Source organism: Vicia villosa, unplaced genomic scaffold (assembly GCF_029867415.1).
Source record: "Vicia villosa cultivar HV-30 ecotype Madison, WI unplaced genomic scaffold, Vvil1.0 ctg.002495F_1_1, whole genome shotgun sequence".
NCBI lineage: Eukaryota > Viridiplantae > Streptophyta > Magnoliopsida > Fabales > Fabaceae > Vicia > Vicia villosa.
Window position 1 is genome coordinate 248,465 of NW_026705947.1, and position 26,131 is coordinate 274,595.

A 26,131-nucleotide genomic window follows, 5' to 3' on the forward strand; every position below is an offset into this window, starting at 1 on the left:
ATGAGTATGGCCTTTGATGGAGGTATATGGCACAACTAAAAACTCTGAGAAACTTGTAGTTAGGTATCTACTTGTAGAGCATGAAGAGAGGAGACTTCATGTCTAAGACACCAGTGGGCATTCTGTTGATTAAATAAGCTTAAATTAAACAAGCATAATCCCAAAATTTGAGAGGCAACCCTGCTTGGGCAAGAAAGGTGAAACATGTTTCAGTCACATGTCTATGCTTGCACTCAATTCAGCCATTTTAGTGATGTGCATGAAGACAAGCAAACCTGTGAGCAACGCTTCGTGTTAAACAAAGTGGTGAACACTTTGAAACTCACCACCACCATCTGTTTTTAGTACTAAATTGTACTTCAATAACAGTTCGAAAATGTGTGAAAGTGAGCAGGACATTTGATTTTAACTTGATAGGATAAATCCAAGTGTGTATTTAGTGCAAGACTCCATATAAGTGAGTAAGTATTTCTAGCTTGGAGTAGAAAGTATAGGAGTTGAGTCCCATGCATCAAAATATAACAAGTCAGAATATAACAAATCAAAAGGGGAATGATAAACTGAATGAGTTAAAAAAAAGAACTAGAAGTATGAGAATTTTTCCTATGCAGCAAGAACTGCACAATTCAAGGCTAGTTTTATGAGGAACAAAAATGTTGCACAAAGAAAGAGTAGTTTTCAAGGCTTCATGATATGAGGATTTTCAAGTCTGTTGTGCCACACATTGTACAGAGAGTATCCCACATTATTATGCTGAGTAGATTGATCACAAGTTAGAGAGTTGATAGATGGAGCTGATGTCCCATGAAGAGGTTGCAAATCATCAAATCTGTAGAAGCCATCTTTACCTAAAGACCCAGAATTGTAGACTGAGCCTGAGATTTGACCGGGCATTTATCGACATCAAACTCAAAGAATACATTATTATCTTTAGCAAACTTGCTAATAGAAATAAGATTCTTAGTGATGTCAAGAACAAACCCTAAATTGAAGTCTTAACTGTGTGTGATCTTTGTGAGGTAAACCAAAAATGTGTGTGCCCTATAGAGATTATGGACAAACCTTGGCCATTGCCAAGAAGGACCTGATTAGAATCAGGTAGGTCGACTCCATCAAGAAGGAATTCTGAGTTGTTTGTCACATGATGTGTGGCTCCTGAATCAGGATAACTCTATTGATTGGAAATATTGAAGGAGTTTATCAAAATTTTATTGCAATAGTAGAACAACAATAGAGCCGAAAAAAACTAAATTTGATAAATACTTTTCCGTCCAACATCAAAGACAACAGCAAAACAATTATAGCACTTGATTTACATTTCAGAACCTCAAGAGTTAAGGTAGAAAACAAAAATGTAAAATAAATAAGGTATAATAAGATATTATATACTATTACATATGTAATAAAGGACCAAACCTGAGAAAAGTTTCATAAAGCTGGCATTACTATGTATTGGTTAAACAATAAGTATACAAATCGTGTAAGGCCTTAAGATAGTGTAATGAAATGCTGCAGAGAACTAATCAAACTTGGAGGCCAGTGCTTTGTGTCTCTAACATATGAAAGATCTGTAAAGTGAGGATCAAGAAGAGTTGCAATTGTAAACTGGTTTTCAGCAAGCAATGCCGCATGCTTATCTGAGTATAACGCTGCTGCAAGAGCTGCATGTACTTCTGCTCCAGGAAAACAAAATAGCATTAGAGAAAAGCGAGAATTTTCTTTTTTAAGCGTGATTCTATGATGAAAACGCTAACATTCATACCTGGATACCCCTTTAGCGATATGGAAACGTCTTCCATCTCTGCAATTGCTTCTTCTCTGTCACCAACTTCATATAGGGCTAGTGCTCTCCCTACCCTTGCATACTCTGAGAATGCCAAGTCTTTGTAGCTTTCAATCACCTGCAAAAACAGGTAGCATGAATACCAAAGTACAAATCTGTCCGACGCTTAGCTTGTGACATGTGATGCCGTGAAATAGATCAGGTTGATCCATCAAAACATGAAGACTCTAAAATCAGCTATATTAAATATTTCTGACATGTCTAGTGATTCCAAAAAACAATCTATTCTTACATCAGCAGAGCAATTCTACATTTGTTTCAAACTGAACTCTAGTAAGTCCTTAACTCTTGGCATGAACTTTGAATATCAAAACTTATAATTGAGTCACAATATAGCAATTGTGTGACATCTTTACATTCTACAACTCAATCATAGTTTGAATAAACAACTTAATTAAACACTTATGCTATTCATATAGGTTCTTATGAATAAGTTATTTGTTCCTAAAGTTGACAGACGCTTCTCTTCTCACAAAAGGAAGAAAAAAGAAGCAAATAATGAAAGACATGAACATACACAATACAATAATCCATCATCAAATTGAAGATAAACAAGTAAGAACCAAATGAAAAGATAAACAAGTAAGAACCAAATGAAAGGAAATTGGGTAACCTGAGAAAAGTATTGAAGAGCACCATTGAAGTCACCCAGAGCTTGCAATTCCCTACCTTTCTCCAACAACTCAACACCCCTAGAAACTCTCTGTGAGATTAAAGCACTGGCATCTCTTTCAGAACGAGTTACTGGATCATATTCTGAGGCAATTTCACTGTTATCTTCACCAAATGCAGGAAAAGGGAGGAAAAGGAAACTAGAGAGAGGAAGAGAGAAAAGGAACAAGCGTCTGTTTGGAAGTTGAGATATGAAAAGGGAAGGTGGAGGTGATGCTTTGGTCTGCTGAAGATTCTGTATTTTGATAGTTTTAGGATTTGGCAATGGAAGATGGGAAATGGGTGGTGTTGCTCTGCAACATGCACCTACCATAATTGTCAATTGTGACCAAATATTCAAGGAATGCTTTTTCTTTTAATACATAGATTTCTCACGTGAGATATTTTTTGTTATCTACCTCATTAAAAATATCCAATACTTAAAAATTGCATTTTGCATGGTAGGTGATCTTTTCAAATAATTTCAATTTGAATTAGATTGCCTTTTTATATTGACTTCAGTTTTAAAAAAGAATTATTATACATTTTTTTGATAAGTTTTTTTTCTTCTATTACAATTTTATGTTTATTAATTATTAATCTCACGGGTCTTAATAATAGTTAGTAGAACACATCTGTGCTCAGAAATATTATTATATACAATTTGACTTGATTTGGATCATCTGTTCTGATTAAAAAAAAAAAATAATTGCATGTCTTCATATGAAATTAATGTGACTAAAAGAAAAACAAAAGTCTAAAGATGTTGCAGACAACCTTCGTTACAATACTAAATATACATATTCAAGACAAAACAGGAACCTACAAATTTAAATGGCTTTCACTTATGCTAAAATAAACAGCAAATTATGTTATGAATCCATTTCATGGATTCGGTTCGCCCTTGGAGACCATAATTCCTAAACTGTAGCTTCTGAGTGGAACAGCTTCTTAAAATCAGCAACAGCCACTTGTGGATGCATCAGACTGGGGAAGGTTGTCCTTAAAAATGTTCTTTTTTACCCCCTTAGAACCTTCGGCTACGAGGCTAGGTGTATCAAGAATCTGCATACAACCAATGAAAAGAAATCCCTGAGTCGCCATCATATATTGTTCATTACAAGTTAAAGAAAGGAACTCAACCCCTATCTCAATTCATTTAACGTCTGCCATTGAACTTGTATAAAAAAATAAACACTCTTTTCTTTTCCCAAAATTGCAGTTTCATTTTCTCAATTAAACATTTCCGCCTTCTAATATGCATGTTTGCACGCACATAGCTAAACTGTGCAGCACACAGCTAATCAATGATGCACACATTTAATGACCAAAGTTAGGTTTGTAAATAAATGGGCACATATATCAATTAACATACTTTCAAAACAAGCTCTTCAAAGCATTGCTGCACGTTTATTCGAGTTTTAGCACTGCATTCGATAAATAAGCAACCATATTCCCTAGCAAAGTCAATTCCTTCTTTCTTTGAGACGACTCTATCCTCCTCCTGAAAATAGACACACATGTCAACTCCTCTAATTTAATGAAAGAGAAAAAATATATCAGCAAGCTATGATATGATGCAGAAGTCGGAACTAGAGACAAATGTGATATGCAGCTCAACAGTAGAAGCTAAGCTAGAGCTGTAAAACTAAGACGCCAAAATGGAGTCCATGCAATTCATGATTTGTATATCCTTAAATACCACATAAAGTTATGCAAATAAGCCTTCCTCCTTGTCTTCTTTTAGTTTGTTTTAATATGCTTTTCTCTAATGATATCCAATTGTCTTTTTAAAAATCTATCATTTCTTGGAGGATAAGCAATCATGCTAGAAGCACTGGATGCAAAAAAAAAAACAAAAAAAACAAAAACATTAAATCGAACGACAGGAGGAAACTCCTACCAAGACGTGCTGATATACCCAAATGGAAAACAAAAACTTTATTCCATATCAGATGGCCAACAGGAAAGTTCTAATAAACAAACAGAAGTGTCAAAAACTGTCTCACCCTCCTTTTGCAGAACTTTATAAATGAAAAGACAAAAAAAAACTGGTCGGATAGACTGCTATTTTCCGCAATCTGTGATTAACTTAAAAATATTTTAAACTATTTACCCTGACAAAATTTTCTATGATTGAATTCCAAGGTTAATACAGTTAAATATTAAGAGACAGCATGTGACAGTAAACTTCTTTAAAGAATACCTTATCTACTTTGTTTCCAACAAGCATCTTCATGCAGTCTTGATTTGTTGAATAAAGGTCTATTTCCTTTGCCCATACTTCAGATAAGTCCGTAAATGTTTCTCGCTGGGTTACGTCATAAACTGTGTCAGTTTTGGGAACAAAATGTCAGGTAATCAGCTAATCAAAAACCTAGTTTTCAACGCCCATCAACTTAAAGAAAAGGACATGTCCCAACTCCATAGAACATTTAACAGAATGTATCTTATAAAGATATTGCATTGCAGTCATTTTAGAAGGGAATCTTATCACTAACAAAGAAAATACAGTTTGGTCATTGAATACCACAGAACAATTAGATGAAAGACTAATTCACTAACAATTAACAAACAAGGTGTTCCAGGATCTACTTGCTGATATTCAAATTAGTGTTCAACACATAATTTTACCAAGCAAGATAAATGATATCAACTCTCACAAGATCCAAATCAATAGATACTAAACTTGACATGAATAGATATAGAAATAAAAATAGAAGTGGTATTCTAATAATAAAAATCATCATCAGGTCACCAAACATTCCCAGCAGAGGTCAGAAAAGTGACAAACTATTTCCAATGTGAATTAACTTGCAGGTAAGTAAATAACGACGTACTTTAACTTTCCGAGGTGGCAAAAAAGTGACAAAATATTTCCGATGTGAATTAACTTGCAGGTAAGTAAATAACGACGTACTTTAACTTTCCGAGGCGGCAAAAAAGCTTATACTATGGAGAAGTTTTGGCCTTAACCCTACTAGGAAAACAACTAACTCAAAAGAAATCACATAACAAATGTCATTAGCTGTGCCAGCTTAACAAGAACATATCAACTCTGCCACGGCCTAAAAATCGACGTCATCTACTAGTTGCACCGGTCTAGGTTACAGTCAAAATTCAAGGCATTTGACACAATGGAATACCAAATGTTGAATTGGAAAAATGCAGTCTGAAAAAAGAAACTTACCCATAATGATTCCCTGCGCTCCTCTGTAGTAAGAACTAGTGAGTGTTCTAAATCTCTCCTGACCAGCTGCATTTTCAGTAATAACAAAGACTTAAAAATCTTAATCAAATATGGTATTAGTACCGACAGTGTCGAAGACAGACTCGACACCGACACGTGTGATTACATTCAATTTATTTATTTTTAAAATTATTATAGGTGTTGATCCGATGGAAAAGTTACCATGATAGTCAAATCTAGAATTAGGCTCTAACCTAACAGACAAGTAATTAAATAACAAATAGTGAGTGAATGAAAGTATACCGGTATCCCAAATAGCGAGCTTGAGTTTTTTACCGTCCATGGTGAGATATTTGACCTTAAAATCAACACCTGTTGTAATAAGAGAGAGGAATCAGAGTAAGTAAAAGAATGAATAGAGGAAAAGAAGAAGAAGAAAAACGGACCAATGGTGGGGGAGAGATCTTCAAAATCATCGGAGGTGAATCTGAGAAGAAGACTACTTTTGCCAACACCAGAATCACCGATCATCAATAGTTTGAACAAATAATCGAATTCTTGCTGCCCCGAACTCGAATCCATCGAAACCAATCAACAATGATAACGAATCAATCTCAGGCAGGTCGGCGATGCAGTATGTATCTATCACTTTCTGTTTCAACAAAATATTAACGTGCATTTGCTTAACCAACAAGCATCCCTCCAATTATGTATTATTTACTTTTTCTCAAATTTTATTATTATGTAAATTAAAAAAAAATACTAATTTCTTTTTATTAACTTATTTTAGGCCTTTCACACAGTGTAATTAATTTTGTATGAGAAATTAAAAATAATTTTACAAATTGTACTTTAATATTGAAGGGATGATTTTTTTTTAATAGAGTGGTATCCTTTCTTCCGTCCCGACTAATCCATTCGAGAGGAGTTTTTTAGCCTCTCCACGTAGCCTCCGAAAGTTGACCCTGGACTCCTTCGAACTCAGGACCTTGAGGGAAGCACGCCGTTGAGGCCCAAACTCCACCGCTATTGAAGGGATAAATTTAATAAATTAAAAGAGGGTGTGATAAATATAAAACAAAAAATATTAATGATGATTTATTAAGAAAATTTCTTTACCCACCTCCCTATAGGGGTCACCCCCAGCGAAAAACCAAAACTACCCCTGCTTCGGAGATTCATCTCCGAAGTTTTTTTTTTTTTTAATTTTTGTTGACTTCGGAAATGCATCTCCGAAAACACCAATTTTTTGGTGTTTTCGGAGATGCATTTCCGAAGTAAAAAAAATTCAAACTCCGTGCATATTTTCGGAAGTTCATTTCCGAAACTATTGCTGCATATACAAATTTCCCTCCTTCACTATTTCATCATTTTTCTCCAAAACTTCTCAAACCCCTCTCTAAAACCCAATCAATCTCCATCCATTTTTCGCCCTAAAATCAAGTTTCAAACCGTTGATCACGTTAAAGGGAGCATAGAAAGCATCAATTTCAGGTAAACATCACTCATTTCATCCCCTATTTCACTACATTGATTGATAAATTTTATGCTGAAAACTGATAAGGTTCGGAAGTTCATTTCCGAAATATATGTTAACTAATATATTTCGGAAATGAACTTCCGAAATATGCCCTGGCAGTTAAAAAAAACAGTTTTGGCCAATTTTGCTAATTTATTCATTTGTTAGGTATGGTGCATCCGGAAAACATTGTGCAAGACGATTGAGTATTAGTTCCGGAAATTGTCAACGTTAATAACGATCCGGTTATTGATGTTACTCCCATGATCAATGCGGTCGATGTTCGGCAACATTTTACAAATGATCGGAGTTTCGGTAGTCGCGAACAATTGATTGATTGGGTTCGGAAGGAAGCTAACAAACATGGATTTGGAATTGTTATTTTAAGGTCGGACAACGGAAATAGTAGGCGAAAAGCTTTCGTTGTTTTGAATTGCGAACGGGGTGGTAGTTATGTACAATCAAACCGGGTGCTAAAACACGAGGACACGGGATCGAGAAAGTGCGGGTGTCCGTTTAAGTTGCGTGTCACTCGGAGGGTTAATGATTGGTAGCGGTTAACCGTAATTTGTGGAATGCATAATCATGCCTTGGATGTCAAGTTACACGGACATCCAATGGCGTGTCATTTGTCCCGCGAAGAGAGGAATGTGATATCGGACCTAACGATAGTCAAAGTGGCGCCTCACAACATACTTGCCGATTTGAAGCGTAAGAAACCGGATAGCGTTTCAAATATCAAGCAAGTTTACAATGAACGGCAAAATCTCAAGGTTTTGAATATGGGCCCTCGGTCGGAAATGCAACAACTTTTGAAACTAGTGGGCGATAACAATTATGTTTCAAGCTTCCGAACCTCCGAGGACAAAGTTACGGTGCGTGATATTTTTTGGACTCATCCCGAAAGTATCAAATTATTCAACACATTTCCAACCGTTCTTGTCATGGATTCGACGTACAAGACAAACAAGTATAGGCTTCCTCTTCTAGAGATCGTCGGTGTGACCTCGACGGACAAGACTTATTCGGTGGGGTTTGGTTTTTTGGAGTGTGAAAAAGAAGACAACTTTACGTGGGCCTTGGGAATTTTCAAGTCTTTGTTAGTTGATCAAGAGGTTATGCCAAACGTCATTGTCACCGATCGGGACAATGCTTTGATGAATGCTGTAACACCCCATTTCTACCCGGCAAATATATATAAATCAGAGTTTTTTTTCAAAATTTCTCAATAAACAAATGAGGCGTCACATAATCAAAACAAAACAAATCACCTCGTCGCATAAAGCGGATACATAGCACCTTTGAAATAGAATAACTTATTTTATTAAAACACAGCGGAATCACTTAAGAATGTATTCAATAAAATATCTTCAGTTAACTTAACATTTTGTCCAACCAAAATTAAACAATTAGATAGCAACATCAATAATAGTATAAATCGTTCCCCCCAGAGTGCTACGTATCAGAGCGACAACCGACTCGAGTAACGGCAACTAAATCTTCATACTTGAATACCTGCACGTTGCCAATATAAAGGCAACGGCGAAACAAGAAAAAAAAAGGGTGAGATATCAAATCATATAAGTGGGCGCATGATAAATTGCATGCTAGGATTCAGACATATAAAATCATTACATCGCAAGTATCAACAGTTACCATACACAACATACTTCCATATTTCATTAATCTCTCATACTTTTCATCGCACAACAAGTCATAATTATGTAAATAGTATCATCTAATAAATTTCACATATTCAAGTAAGCACAAAATTCAATAGTATAATACTCAAAAGATTCAATACTATTATCCCAAATATATACACAATCCATCATTATCACATATTCACACGTTTAACCAATTATATATCAAAACATCACCAATATCAATTATCACATCTCATGTACACATGACAATCACATAAATGCATATATTCAAACATCACTTAACCTCAATGTGACTCAATGCAAGACATGTGACTCTATGCATGTGGTACCCAATATGGACCCAAAGTTCCACCGCTTCCGATTCATATAGAATCTAGCCACGCTTCAGATCCGGACAAGACCAAAGCCACCAAATGTAAACATATAGTTTACCGCTTTCCGATTCACTCTAGAATCCAAGCCACGCTTATGTTTCAAAGCAAACCACCTTTGTTTCAAGGCATCCATGATATGAATGTATGTACAATGTTAATCAAACATATGCAATTAAGATCATCTCTACCATCTTAATATTTAGCATATCACAATAATTCAACTCGATGAATTATCCACCAATTGTACACAACATTCACAACACATACATATCATTCACATATAAAAGGTCAATTAATCAATTACGATTCACAAAATCCAATTAACACTAGTAATCATACTATCTCATGTTAATTCTCATTTTGCCAATTATATATGAACATACACATTTAAAATCAAGCAATTAATCATTAAAATTAATGCTATCCAACTACCCACAGAGAATCAATATCAAAACAACATCATTGACATAATAATATATATTTCTCAACATACATATTCAATCAAAACACAATTACGGATAAATTCTCAAAATATCGTAATTTACCGACAAACCAAATAGTTAATCTAATTCCAAATTATATTCTAATCAATTAAACACATTGAAATTAATTCAACTATTAATTTAATCAACCAATTAATAATCACACTATAATAATTTAATTCACTTCTATTTCTACTCCATTTCCAATTTATAGCATTCTATTGCTCAAGACCATTTTTTTATTGAAAAGAATATCGCGCTAGCTTTCTAACGCTTCGAACGGAGACTCAAACGGAGTTACAGTTCAAAAGATATGAATTGTTAAAGTTCCAATAAAAAAAGCAAACACCGACGTTATACACTGACAACTCTAAACATGTCAGAATTACTCAATACAAATAAAATATGACTCTTAATAATTCAAAACAACTCTGACAACTTATTGTCGACTCTAACAACTCTATTGACAACTCTAACAACTCTATTGACAATTCTATTAAATTATTATAATTTATTTATAAAGAATATTTAAACCAAACACAATTTCAGTCGATTCGTAAAATATCACAATTTCAACAAAATAACACCACCATGTTAATCTACTAATTAAACTTAGCTACCACGTAAATTTTCATCAAATTCCGGACAACTAAATAAACCGCTTAATTCGACTATTTCAATAAAACGGGACTCTTTGGAATACACTGTTCTATAATTTCTAATGTTTCACGATTTTCAATTATATAATATTGTTTTCAATAATATTCAATCTCTAAACCATGGTTCATTTCCATAGCCATATGTTTCCATTATATATATATTGTTTTATATATATACATATATTTCACTAACAGCATGCACACCAAATGGAGATAAATGAAACTAACAGCAAGCACAGTAATGCGAATAGAACCAGAATGTAATTAAAAGCACACTGTCAGTCATCACATCTCACAGCTTGCATTATAAAACAATATATATACTAGCCCATGATTATTGAAACAAAATAAAATAAAATAAAACATTAAGAAGAGAAAACAATAATAGCATGTGCATTGTATATGAACTTGCTGTTAACAAAGAAGACCAATGTTTGAGTTGAATTTTATCAGGCTATGGTGTTGTTCACGTGTTAGCTTCAATGATGATGTCAATATTTACTCTTAACTACTACTACACCACCAAGGGCTACACCACCAACTACTACTATTCACGTTTAATAATTACAAACAGCAATGAACATTATCACAAACAACAATCAAACAGCAACGGCAAGACACACAATTTTAGGTTTCGGAACAACTTAACACTGCAACAACAAAACCTAAATCCCTAATTCTCTAGCAACTATCAAACAAGATAATGCAATAATTTAACACATCTAATTCCCCACATACAATTATTCATAAGCCCCATTATAGGAAAAGAACCCCACCCTTACCTTATCAATTGAAGCAACTCAATGGGTCTCTAATTGCATCTTTAATTGACACCATGGATGAAAAATCTTCAAGCCCCTTTTTCTTCTCCATAGTTTTGCCTCTTTGCTTGCCTCCTTCTCTTCAAACTTTGTTCTCTTCAAAATGACAAACTCCTCTTCATATCTCTAAAACCCTAATTTATCATTTCCAATTGGGCTTAGTTAACACTTTCTCTTCACATCCAATTTTAGGCCCAATAAGAGATATAACTCAAATAATCAATTATATCACTTATAATAATAATTCCTTCAATATAATAATTCCGACTTATAAATAATATTATTCTTAATATTATTTTCTGACTATCCGACTTCGATTTATATAATTCCAAATACGCCCTTAAATAACACCGACAATCCAATTTCGACTAAATCAAATATTTAAATCCTTCAATAATTTAATTAACCAATTTAATTAAATTCGGGGTGTTACAACTCTCCCCCACTTAGAATATTTTCGTCCTCGAAAATTGGCTCAACACCATCCAAACACAAACCTCGTATCCAAATATCAATCTCCAAATCGCGCTTGGTAACACTTCGATCACTACCTGTTCGTCACAACAATGATTCTCATGAACATAAACACATTACAGTTTTTACCAGTTTTGCAATAATCAACGACTCAATGCAGTATTTTGGCGCATCACACTTATTCCAACAGTCCATCAATCCAAATATCAAGATAACTCATCTTTACCGACTTCTGGCATATAGTTTCTTACTCCCTCAAGCCTTACAACAACAGTGTCACCTAAGGCTCCCACTGATCAACTCTGATAATTCTCTTTTAAGTCACCATTCTCGATAAAATTCCGTCCACTTATATGGTTCACAAATTCTCGATCCAATACAAACTTTCTTCAATACTCATCCTCACATCGTTGTGTACTTGATAATTCCAATCTTTCACTTTGTGACACTCGCTTGCATAAAACGTACCACACCGATTGTTAATCTCATCTAATTCTAACTCAACCATCCCTCTTACCAAGCTACACAAACTAATGGGCGACTATCTTCACGATAAAATATAGATATTCTTTCTACACTATTAAGACAACAAGACAAATCTATAACGTCCAACACGAGTTTCGTCTACCATTAACAATAGATTGAGGGTGATCAGCTCCCCAATTTGCCAATTAGTATCCGACAACCTTAGTGGAGTATAAATCGTTGTTACATCATAATAGCGTTCTTTCCGAATTTCCACTTAAATCCAATAACACAACGTAATCCAATGATTCACTTTGGGTTTTCATAACTCCTACAACATCTTACCTTATCAATCGATCTTGTCGATGAGACACCGACATCCAAACATAATACAAAAGTCTGATTCATAATCACTTAGCATCACACAATTTGTTTCGTCTCAACTGAAGTCCTCCTCACGATAAACTGGCGATAGAAATTCCATACATTCATTCTTTTATACATGCCGCCACTTTTGGCATCCCAAATACGACTTCTATCATCCATAAGTCTGACTTTTCTTCGCTACTACTTCACTCTTCCTTAAAAGTCATCAGTACTCAAATCATCTTTAATACCAAACATCTAGTTCTCTCATCCTAATCATCAACAACAAGTTCTGCTTAACTTCGCTTTAGATATTTGCGGTAATAACCATTCTTATTCAACAGGCTTACACATTTCCATAAGGTAGAATACAACTTCACCTCTTCGTAGGCTCAAACGGTACGTCCAACTGATACTCGAAACCCAAGATACAAATCTCTAACGTTATTCGAATTGTAAACATCAACGTCAAGCATCGACAATTTTTATGTTATCTCCCAAACTCCTCAAATAACTTCGACGACAAACTACACTCCATCCCAACATCATCACGTCAAAATCAACTCTATTACGGTTGCGGAAATCATTCTTATAATACACTTCATCTCGTTATCTTTCTGATGCTTCAAACAGAGTTCAAATCAGATATCCGAAACTCAAGCTACGCGCATTCTCGAGTTCGAACTCGGGTTTGCGATTCACAACACTTCACACATCGACTACGTCCATTAATCACTTATGCGAGTCCAACATAAAGTCTACCGCAACTTTATCACCTTAACACTTCTTAAACACCGACATCATACGCAAAGGCTAAACACACCGACCAGTTCTCAGTCCTCAACCGTGCTGAACATCGCCACTCAGCATACTTGACCATCCCTTACAATAGAAACATCTTCAAGAAGTAAAACTTCTCCCCCACTTGTAATCAAACCAATCCCTACAACAAAGCAAACAAGTACTGACAGTGTTTCACACACATGTCGCGTACTAAGAAATAAAACACTGACAGCATTCAACTGTCACACAACTCAACTGACTCGACAACTAGGCCGGACGGACCGACCTGCTCTGATACCACTATTGTAACACCCCATTTCTACCCGGCAAATATATATAAATCAGAGTTTTTTTTCAAAATTTCTCAATAAACAAATGAGGCGTCACATAATCAAAACAAAACAAATCACCTCGTCGCATAAAGCGGATACATAGCACCTTTGAAATAGAATAACTTATTTTATTAAAACACAGCGGAATCACTTAAGAATGTATTCAATAAAATATCTTCAGTTAACTTAACATTTTGTCCAACCAAAATTAAACAATTAGATAGCAACATCAATAATAGTATAAATCGTTCCCCCCAGAGTGCTACGTATCAGAGCGACAACCGACTCGAGTAACGGCAACTAAATCTTCATACTTGAATACCTGCACGTTGCCAATATAAAGGCAACGGCGAAACAAGAAAAAAAAAGGGTGAGATATCAAATCATATAAGTGGGCGCATGATAAATTGCATGCTAGGATTCAGACATATAAAATCATTACATCGCAAGTATCAACAGTTACCATACACAACATACTTCCATATTTCATTAATCTCTCATACTTTTCATCGCACAACAAGTCATAATTATGTAAATAGTATCATCTAATAAATTTCACATATTCAAGTAAGCACAAAATTCAATAGTATAATACTCAAAAGATTCAATACTATTATCCCAAATATATACACAATCCATCATTATCACATATTCACACGTTTAACCAATTATATATCAAAACATCACCAATATCAATTATCACATCTCATGTACACATGACAATCACATAAATGCATATATTCAAACATCACTTAACCTCAATGTGACTCAATGCAAGACATGTGACTCTATGCATGTGGTACCCAATATGGACCCAAAGTTCCACCGCTTCCGATTCATATAGAATCTAGCCACGCTTCAGATCCGGACAAGACCAAAGCCACCAAATGTAAACATATAGTTTACCGCTTTCCGATTCACTCTAGAATCCAAGCCACGCTTATGTTTCAAAGCAAACCACCTTTGTTTCAAGGCATCCATGATATGAATGTATGTACAATGTTAATCAAACATATGCAATTAAGATCATCTCTACCATCTTAATATTTAGCATATCACAATAATTCAACTCGATGAATTATCCACCAATTGTACACAACATTCACAACACATACATATCATTCACATATAAAAGGTCAATTAATCAATTACGATTCACAAAATCCAATTAACACTAGTAACCATACTATCTCATGTTAATTCTCATTTTGCCAATTATATATGAACATACACATTTAAAATCAAGCAATTAATCATTAAAATTAATGCTATCCAACTACCCACAGAGAATCAATATCAAAACAACATCATTGACATAATAATATATATTTCTCAACATACATATTCAATCAAAACACAATTACGGATAAATTCTCAAAATATCGTAATTTACCGACAAACCAAATAGTTAATCTAATTCCAAATTATATTCTAATCAATTAAACACATTGAAATTAATTCAACTATTAATTTAATCAACCAATTAATAATCACACTATAATAATTTAATTCACTTCTATTTCTACTCCATTTCCAATTTATAGCATTCTATTGCTCAAGACCATTTTTTTATTGAAAAGAATATCGCGCTAGCTTTCTAACGCTTCGAACGGAGACTCAAACGGAGTTACAGTTCAAAAGATATGAATTGTTAAAGTTCCAATAAAAAAAGCAAACACCGACGTTATACACTGACAACTCTAAACATGTCAGAATTACTCAATACAAATAAAATATGACTCTTAATAATTCAAAACAACTCTGACAACTTATTGTCGACTCTAACAACTCTATTGACAACTCTAACAACTCTATTGACAATTCTATTAAATTATTATAATTTATTTATAAAGAATATTTAAACCAAACACAATTTCAGTCGATTCGTAAAATATCACAATTTCAACAAAATAACACCACCATGTTAATCTACTAATTAAACTTAGCTACCACGTAAATTTTCATCAAATTCCGGACAACTAAATAAACCGCTTAATTCGACTATTTCAATAAAACGGGACTCTTTGGAATACACTGTTCTATAATTTCTAATGTTTCACGATTTTCAATTATATAATATTGTTTTCAATAATATTCAATCTCTAAACCATGGTTCATTTCCATAGCCATATGTTTCCATTATATATATATTGTTTTATATATATACATATATTTCACTAACAGCATGCACACCAAATGGAGATAAATGAAACTAACAGCAAGCACAGTAATGCGAATAGAACCAGAATGTAATTAAAAGCACACTGTCAGTCATCACATCTCACAGCTTGCATTATAAAACAATATATATACTAGCCCATGATTATTGAAACAAAATAAAATAAAATAAAACATTAAGAAGAGAAAACAATAATAGCATGTGCATTGTATATGAACTTGCTGTTAACAAAGAAGACCAATGTTTGAGTTGAATTTTATCAGGCTATGGTGTTGTTCACGTGTTAGCTTCAATGATGATGTCAATATTTACTCTTAACTACTACTACACCACCAAGGGCTACACCACCAACTACTACTATTCACGTTTAATAATTACAAACAGCAATGAACATTATCACAAACAACAATCAAACAGCAACGGCAAGACACACAATTTCAGGTTTCGGAACAACTTAACACTGCAACAACAAAACCTAAATCCCTAATTCTCTAGCAACTATCAAACAAGATAATGCAATAATTTAACACATCTAATTCCCCACATACAATTATTCATAAGCCCCATTATAGGAAAAGAACCCCACCCTTACCTTATCAATTGAAGCAACTCAATGGGTCTCTAATTGCATCTTTAATTGACACCATGGATGAAAAATCTTCAAGCCCCTTTTTCTTCTCCATAGTTTTGCCTCTTTGCTTGCCTCCTTCTCTTCAAACTTTGTTCTCTTCAAAATGACAAACTCCTCTTCATATCTCTAAAACCCTAATTTATCATTTCCAATTGGGCTTAGTTAACACTTTCTCTTCACATCCAATTTTAGGCCCAATAAGAGATATAACTCAAATAATCAATTATATCACTTATAATAATAATTCCTTCAATATAATAATTCCGACTTATAAATAATATTATTCTTAATATTATTTTCTGACTATCCGACTTCGATTTATATAATTCCAAATACGCCCTTAAATAACACCGACAATCCAATTTCGACTAAATCAAATATTTAAATCCTTCAATAATTTAATTAACCAATTTAATTAAATTCGGGGTGTTACAAATGCGGTCGATACCGTCTTCCCGACATCTATCGCTTTACTTTGCCGGTATCACATAACTTGCAACGTGAGAAGCAAGTTGAAACCCGCGGTTGGGACAAAAGATAGGCCGGATGAAATTGGTAAAGTTGTCAAAGCCGGTGTTGTGGTTGATAGGATAATGGCGGCATGGAGGGGAATTTTGGATGCATACTCCGAAGAGGATTATACCGAGAAATTGGTACACTTTAGGTATTTTGGATGCATACTCCGAAGAGGATTATACCGAGGAATTTTGGATGCATACTCCATTAAGACTTTTTGTCATTACGTCGAATCCACCATTCTTGACAAAGTTAGAGAAAAAGTCGTGTGCGCTTGGACAAATCAGGTTAGACATCTTGGTTGCACCACGACTAACCGAGTTGAATCCGCACATGCGGTCTTCAAGAGGTGGTTGGGTGATAGCAAGGGATATTTGTGTCGCGGATGGGACACCGTGAACCAAATGCTTGAAAATCAACACAACAAAATTCAAACATCGTTCGGTCGGAGCAAGACGGTTATGGAACACCGGTATAAGGGCCAAATTCTATTCTCCCAATTGATTTACAACATATCTTGAACGGGTTTGAATTTTCTGTTTCACGAAGCTAAGCGGTCGGAGACCACGGGGATGGATAGTTCATTATGTGGGTGCACCATTAGAACTACATACGTCCTTCCGTGTGCTTGTATACTTGCAAAAAAGAAAAATTTGAATTCACTCATACGCATGGATGAGGTAGCCGACCATTGGAAGAAACTTCGTTTTGATGATTTTGCCCCGCCTAAGGAAAATGACTCCAAAATCACCATCTCCGGCGAGTTGGAAGTGATAATGGAGAAGTTTGCTAAAGCGGACGACACAACAAAAATGCACATAAAAGAACAATTGCGAAAGATCGCATTTCTGGAGACCACCGATTTGAAACCGCCATCTCAACCGGTTAAAACGAAAGGTGCACCGAAAAAGTCCAAAATTACACAAGATGACACGTCAACAAAACGATCTCCTTCATACTTTGAACATGTTGATGCATCGTTCCCAGAAATTCATGAGACACCGAAGTCTAAGTGTAGTGGTAACAAAGGAGCCCGTATTTCGAAGCCACCTCGCACACCGCCGATCAAAAAATCACCAATTGTCTACATTGATGAGATGCCACTTTTTATGCACAAATATATCGATAACATCGTTGATGTTGGAGGCGACGGAAATTGTGGATATCGGGCCGTTACGGGTTTGCTCGGTAAAGGGGAAAATAATCACACTTTAGTCCGACGGGAACTCATTGGGGAATTGACTTCGTATCGGGACATCTACGGCCGATTATATGAAAATCAAGAAAAGTTTGCAAAAATTCATGATGCACTTGTTCCATCACTTACCGGTATCGCTCCGGTTTCGAAGTGGATGTCATTCCCCGAGATGGGTCATCTAATAGCAAGTGCATATGATATGGTGTGCGTCGATTTGACGAGGTTTGGACTAAGTGAGACTTTCTTTCCACTTCATAGTCGACCGCCGTTGGATGCGTCGGGCCGCATCATATGCATCGGGTATCTACGATCGCGGAACTTCGTCAAGTGTTTTTGAAACCGGGTTGTCCTATACCGGCTACTTCTTGTCAATGGACGACACATCGTTCAAATGAAGCGGAGACTTGGCCGGATCCGTTCGTTTCGAGGATGGCGGAGTTTGAAGAAATGATGAGCAAAGAGCGCGAGCAAAATAGAGAACGGTCGAAGAACGTGCCTATTTTGGACTTAGGATCCACCGATTGGTTCGGTGAATTTTAGTTCGTTCCGGATCGTTTTTGTTTGTAACGATCATTTTTTGTATGTATTGTTGTTTATCATGTAAAATCGGACCGATTCAATACATATATAATATAAGTATGTTTTATGTCATCTTTGTCTAATTTATGTTTAATGTCAATTTCATTTGTTCAATTTACACAACACACTAAGCAATTAACAAAATGTAAAATTTAAGTCTGTTTCTGCATAATTCGGAAATGAACTTCCGAAATATACATGTCTGGAGCCTATTTTCGGAAGTTCATTTCCGAAATGTCCCCTGAGGCAGGATAAGGTTTGTTGGGCCATCAATGCTCCAATAAGTCTATAAATACTACACACTCTTCTTCATCCTCTTCACACCACAAAACACAAATGACACAAACCTACCCTTACCTAGCATTCGTCTACTTTGAAACCGGCTACCCGATGTCGTTCCAATTTCGCTTCTCGCGTGACACGCCGTTTGCGGAGTTGATACCGTCGCTCAACACGCTTTAGCGCTATCCCGAGAATCGAAAGGTTGTCAAGCTCGAGTACCGCTCGCCATCGCTTAACGACGAGGGAGGCATTAAGTTCACACCTTTTGAGATCAAGAACGACGAAGATTTAGCGGTTTTGTGGACAACGTTCGACCGATTTTCTTCGAAAGACCCGATCGAGTTGGACGCGAAACTTCAAAGATCGGCGGACGACGTTATCAAAATGTTGACTCATCCCCACCTACCCGTGTTCAACAATATGTAACTTTAATTTTCAGTAATATTATCGTTGTAATGTTCACCCGATTAAATAAAGCGAATCGTTGTTGTTTTTCATTTTGATTCTGTCCAAACATAAATTCGGATGTTCATTTCCGAATTCCCTCAAGGGGGGTGCGTTCGGATATGAACTTCCAAAACACCACTTTTTCTGAAAAGTAACTTTATTTCGGAGATGTATCTCCGAAATCAATATTTTATATTAAAACAAACACGTTTTCGGAGATACATTTCCGAAAACACCTTTTTTACAAAAAAAAAAAGCACCTTTTCGAAAATGAAATTCCGAAACAAGGGGTAGTGTGGTAAATTCACCAGGGGTGACCAAGAAGGTTAGGAGGTGGGTGAAGAAATTTTCTTTATTAATATTGTTAGATATATTTTGGTGTAAATATTTTTTTAAAGTATTTTATAATAAAAAAATAAAAATATTATATTTTGTTAAACAAACTCGATTTTTACAAATATATCAACACTATTTAATGGTGGTAATTTTTATTTCTTTTAATAAAGTGGTATCCTTTCTTCCGTGCCAACTAATCCATCTGAGAGGAGTTTTTTAAGCTCCCCCGACCTTAAGGGAAGCACGTCCTTGAAGCCCAAGCTCCACCGCTAGTATTATTTTGATTATATATAAAATCAAAAAAATTAATTATATTTAAATAACTTCCTTAATTAGTAGTATGAAAATAAAAAATATATATATTTAATTAAATTTCTTAATTAATATGAAAGTAGTTATAATTATAATTATTGGGGAAGTATATCTGACTAATATTTTTAGTGTGTATCCATATCCAAAGAATGATATCACAACGATGTGATCTAGTTAAATGTATATGATTTTTTTTTCAGTAGTATAGTATATAAATATTTAAGGTTTAATGTATATCCCTTAAGTATCTTGAACACATGTTCGAAACTAATATTTGATCCAATAAAAAAATCTAAGGGAAGGAAAACTGTAGTTATTTATATCAATTGGAATTAAAAAAAGGGTTTTTAGGATAAGAGACCATTAATACACCACTTTTTTAAATATAAATTACCATATTTATATTTATTTATGTTCATCCATTAATTGGGTAGGAGAGAGAAAATATAAAAGATTAATTTTCATCAGAAAAATAATTAATATAATAATTTATATGGAAAGAAATAGTTTATTAATTGCCCTTATCCTATGCAATATTGCATAGGTTAGAAAAACCCTTAAAAAAATATTCGTGCAATATATTCAATTTCAATTTTTATAGCATCTTTCTCCTTGAATCACTTCCTCGAGATTCATTTTCAAGGGTACGAATTGCATTTTCATTTTAACACATCAAAAAAGAATAGTTTTGATCCAAATGATAGATTTCCAGAAATTGAATCTCCAAAAGCATCGTTGAAGAAATTAAAAGGATTTTGTAAAGGAAGAAAAAGATTAGAACCGCCCATTTTTTAAAATACATTTGATTGGAAAAAAAAAGGAAGAAAAGATTATGAGGATTATGCAGTGTTTTAAAAACCGGACCGGCGGTTTTTGTGAACCGGTGGTTTAAATTTAAATGCATTTTTTAATTTTTTTAATTTTATAAAATTTTAAAAATGTCATTTTGACTATTTTAATTAAAAATAATTATAAAAAAATTAAAAAATAAAATAAAAAAAATAATTGTAGATGCGGTTGATTTTGTTAAAGATGATTTTGATATTGAAGAACGAGATCCCAACATTGAAACAATTTTTTTTTTATTGAAATTAAATTTAGTAGACAATGAAATTATTTTGTTATAAATTATTCAATAAAATTATGTTGCGATTAAACTTTTGTTTATATTTTATAATTATGTACTATTTGATTGTGTGTGATATTTATGTATAAAATTTGAATTTAAATTATGAACCTGTGAATTTTTTTATAATATGATATTTTGTAGGGACTGAATCATCCGGTTCGACAAATTTTATACTTATATAATTTTGTTATAACGATTGGTCTATTCAACCGAGTTATCCGGTTTAATTCGGTTTAGTCATGCGGTTCGACCAGTGATCCAGTGGTTCGACCAATAAACCAGTGACACAGTACCCTCACCGGTTTGATGTCCGGTCCGATTTTTAAAACACTGGAATTATGTATGAAGTATCAATCATGTATTATGTATTAGTATCTTTTGCCTTTCAAAAAAAAGTATTATTATCTTTTATTTAATTTTTACATGATTTTTAAGAAAATGCATTTTCAATTTTAGAGATATATGATTAAATCTATAATATAAGAAAATTAATGGTTCTGAAAAACTCAATTTTAACCTTTTTTCTTTATCCTCCACCTCATTGATTTGGGGGTAAATTACGTCTAAAATTTACTTTTTGTGACCAAATTGTACTATCGATTACAACTCAAATGTACTTACTTTTAATTGTTACAAATTGCAAAGGCATATGGTTACACAAAGACTTTTTTGTTGCATTGTTGCATTGATTGGTTGAAAACTAACTTGGTTTTTCAAATTCTTCAACTTTTTCTCTTCTATCAATGTTGTTTTTGTCTCTTTACATCATTGTCAAACTTTTAAATTATCTTTTTCTCACTTCTCTTTCTCTCTTCTTCACGCCACTTTTCCTCTTCTCTCTCTCTTTCTCTTTCTTTCTCTCTCCCTCTCCCTTCTTCATACCATTCTTACTATGCTATCTTCTATATTAACATCATTCTCTCTTCTAAAAGAAACCATTTTCTTATTTTCTCACTCCCATCTCTCTTTTCTTCCTCGGTCTTTCTTCATTTGAAATCATTTTTCTAATTCTTCTAATGCTTTCATTGATGTATGCATACTCAATGATTTGTTGGACTCATTATTCACTTAATTTTATTTTCAGACAGATTTGTTGTGGAGTTAAGTCTTCTGTTTTTCAACCAAGTTGAGGTAATGTTTCTTCCTTTGTATCTTCTCTTATGTTCATCTTTGAGTATGTTTATTATTTGTGTTCTTATATGTTTTTGTGTTTGTGTTTGTTTGAAGTAGGAAAGAATATATTTTGACAGGTAATGTTTCCCCTTTATCCTTTTGTTCCATTTATATTTTTGTAGATAAATTTTACATCTACTAATTCCTATTTTTGCATCAGATGTTTATTATGCTATTTTTACTTATTGTTCATTTCTTTGACATTATGGTGTTTTATGTTAATGTGAGCAGAACGACATACATTCTCCATATATAACAACTGAAGAGTCTGCTCAATATTCAACTTGGTTGTGGTTGCCGAGCTAGATTAATTCGCTATTTACATCATTGTGTTTTTCTTGGAGACCAAGGTCAACTGTTTCAATTCCATTTTTAGTTCTTCATCTTTTAACATATTTTTCCCCCAAATCATAAGAATCAAAATTTCAGAAACAACATTTAAGAAGGAAGAAGAAAGAGGAAAGATGAGTTGGCATTGGAGTAGATTGCAACTAGATGATAAACTGTGGTTCCATAGTTCATTGTTGTAGTGCATTTTGAACTCATTCTTATAATATCTAGAAATTATGATCTTCCGGCACAATCTCCACCTACTTCTCTAATTTCTCTACTCAAACAAGTAATTTTGTATATATTTTATACAAAATGTTTCTCTTTTAATTGTGATCAAAGACAATGTTTTCCACTTTCTTCTTTTTTAAGAGATGCATAGAAGACCTGTGAACTTAGAAAGACATCCATATTAGTTAAATAAAAATAGAATAAAGAAGTTGCACAAAGAACCTTTTGCAAGCATAAAGAAATATTGTGTTTATTACATGTAGACGTGAAAAACTTATATTACCATAAAAATATTAAAAATTAAAGTAGCTTTAAAAAATTAGCCTATAGTCATTCATTGCCTACATAAATACTACTGAGTACAATTCCACAGTGCAATTAATGCAAATCAGCCTAGCAATAACTTTTTACATAAATACTTAGCTTTAAAGAATAGTAATATTCTAAAAGTATATGAATTGTGAAATACTGCAATTCAACTGTCTGTCACTTATTGACGTGTTAAAAACTTTGGTATTATAATGAATATGAAACATCACATGCTGGACTCAATGTTGTTCTTTTCAATACAAAGCATTAAAGTAATAATGGATTGTCCTTTTCCCATTTTTAAGGACTGAGGCAATGCAAACAATATGACAATTTGGAAGTCTCGATACGAGCTATACTTATTGCATCATATGCATTACATTAATGATTGTGTGTGTATGAATAAAAAATTGTTATAGATATGATGAGAAACAAGTGAGTTGCAGTTTATTTTGAATTCAATTTACAGATCCAATTTCAACAGGGTATATTTATATGTAACCACATAAAGGTCCAGCAAAATACATTAATTGTTAAGCAAATAGTACAATTCCAATTAAATATAAATGAGTGACTTTTAAATCTAAAAACAAATTAAAAATAATCAAATTGATATATATATATATATATATATATATATATATATATATATATATATATATATATATATATATATATATATAAAATTCCAATTAAATATAAATGAGTGACTTATAAAAAATAACACCAAATCATAGAATATGACCAGGATTAATAAGGAATAAGTATGTAGCTGTTTCATACAACCAAAACTTCAATGACATAGAAAAAAATTGGTTCTTTGCTGTGACAATAGTACAAGCTTTGCAAAAATGATAAACACCAAATTTACTTCTTTTCCAAGCCGTACAGATTTTGATCGCTTAAATTATGACAGTTTGGCAATCAAATCTATCTATAATAAAAAAATTTACTATTACTTTATTATAATATTTAAGATGTTTATGTGAAATATGATTTTTTGGAATATAATTTTTTAGGTTCTTTGAAAGTATAATGAAATGGAGAACCCACTTATAAAGTGATTTATAAGAAAAATAATTTTATCAATTTTTATTTTACTTATCTAGACAAATACAATAGAAAGCAAGGAGATTCAAATTTAAAAGTAATTTTTACACATTTCTTTGGTACCTTAGTTTTAATGTCATTTTTCAGTTGAAATGAAGTTATTAACAAAAAAAAAACACATTATTAATTGGAAATGGTAGAGTTTACTATCAGCAAAATTAAAGTGAATGAAAAAGTGATGTTGTAATGTTGGTACATTCTCTCGTACAAAAGACTTTTTATTAAATTATACTTTTGAATTTATATCATTTATGTATTTTTTTAATTAAAATATATTTTGAATGTCATATTTTTTAATTAACTTATTTATTTTTGTCTCTAGATTTGGTTTTTAATTAGTAAATTTATTTAGAATTGATGATATAAATATAAGTTTTTAAATAAAAATTTATTTTTACAATTTTTGTGTGTAATTTTTACAACTATACAAAATAAACGGGAAATGAGTTAAAGATTTAAATACAAAAAAAAAATGAATTAATAAAATATATCGTTGATTCTAATATTTTAATTGACAAATATCAGTTTTATTTTTACTGTGCCGCTTTCTTAAAATATATTGTTGATTCTAAATATTATAATGTAAATAATTAAAATAATGATATAAATAGTAAATAAGGTGCAACGTGTTTCTTTGTATAAAGAGAAATATTACAGGATAATAAATAATGATATTGAGTAATGATAGAAATAGCATAAGCGTAACATAAGTTTTTTAATTTTTGTTTTTTCTAACATGAAAATTTATGAAAGGGAAAAATAAAATTATTGAATAATGATTGAAATAACTCTATTATTAATTTAAATATTTTTGTTAATAATACTCAAAAATAATATTTGTATGTAGAAAATTTATGAAAACCTTATTATGTAGCACAATATCATTTAAGCCTTATTATAATAAAAATAAAAAAGATTTTGAACCTTATTATATAAAAGTAATTAAATCTAAAATCACTACTGAATATGATATTCTACTGAAATTCAAATATATTAATAATTATAGCGAGTAAAATGTAATATACAGTGTTATTGTTATAAATGAAAACAACTTTATTATTTATTTAAATATTTTTATAAATATTATCAAAACAAAAATAATTTTTTTATACGAAAAAAAAATATATTTTTGATTCAAATGTTTTTATAAATAATATCAAAACAAAAATAATATTTTATACGAGAACAACTTTACTACTGAATTAAATATTGAATAATAGAAATTTATTGACTATCTTTTCCAAATTAATATGTGAAAATATTAAGGGAAAATATACTATTGCTATAAACGGGAGTAAATTTACTACTGATTCAACTTTATTAATAGAAAAATGAAACCACTAATCCAAATATGTAGTGAGTCAATAAAATTATGTAATGTGTCAATAAAATTTTAATAAACGGGTATAAATATACTATTAATCAAACTTTATTACAGGAAATATAAAATCACTGATCCAAAAATATATTAAGTCAATAAAATTTTATTGTTTGTTTTCTCATATCGTGGAAACTATAAGAAACGGGAAAAAAATGAAACAACTGATCCAAATATTGATATTGTTTACATTTCATTTTCTAAAATATAAACTTTTTTAGTTGAACAATTTAATTTTTTTTTTCATTTCATTTTTATTAAAATGTATATTGAAAATAAATACGCGTACCATAGTAGTACCCGTGCGAATGCTCGGGTATTCCACTAGTTAATTTTAAAGGAAATAGAAATGACCCACTCACAAG

At 32.6% G+C, this 26,131-nt stretch overlaps 2 protein-coding genes and 1 long non-coding RNA gene across 3 annotated transcripts; 1 reads left to right on the forward strand and 2 right to left on the reverse strand.

Annotated features, from left to right (window-relative positions):
- Positions 1–1,334: 1,334 nt before the first annotated feature.
- On the reverse strand, positions 1,335–2,860 carry LOC131638987 (uncharacterized). Its single transcript, XM_058909511.1, has 3 exons — positions 2,457–2,860; positions 1,763–1,901; positions 1,335–1,673 (listed from the first exon to the last, which is right to left on the reverse strand). Exons 1-3 carry the CDS (start codon positions 2,826–2,828, stop codon positions 1,489–1,491), a joined length of 696 nt encoding a protein of 231 aa, XP_058765494.1. The 5' UTR covers positions 2,829–2,860; the 3' UTR covers positions 1,335–1,488.
- A 537-nt stretch (positions 2,861–3,397) lies between these two features.
- Positions 3,398–6,370, reverse strand: LOC131638988 (ras-related protein RABC1-like). The gene is made up of 6 exons (XM_058909513.1): positions 6,131–6,370; positions 5,988–6,056; positions 5,685–5,750; positions 4,701–4,822; positions 3,870–3,998; positions 3,398–3,559 (listed from the first exon to the last, which is right to left on the reverse strand). The coding sequence occupies exons 1-6, from the start codon at positions 6,264–6,266 to the stop codon at positions 3,452–3,454; spliced, it is 630 nt and encodes a 209-aa protein (XP_058765496.1). The 5' UTR covers positions 6,267–6,370; the 3' UTR covers positions 3,398–3,451.
- Positions 6,371–22,202: 15,832 nt separating this feature from the next.
- Positions 22,203–23,019, forward strand: LOC131638986 (uncharacterized). The gene is made up of 3 exons (XR_009294821.1): positions 22,203–22,366; positions 22,463–22,485; positions 22,640–23,019. It is a non-coding gene; the product is annotated as an uncharacterized LOC131638986 (long non-coding RNA).
- The last annotated feature ends 3,112 nt before the right edge of the window (positions 23,020–26,131 follow it).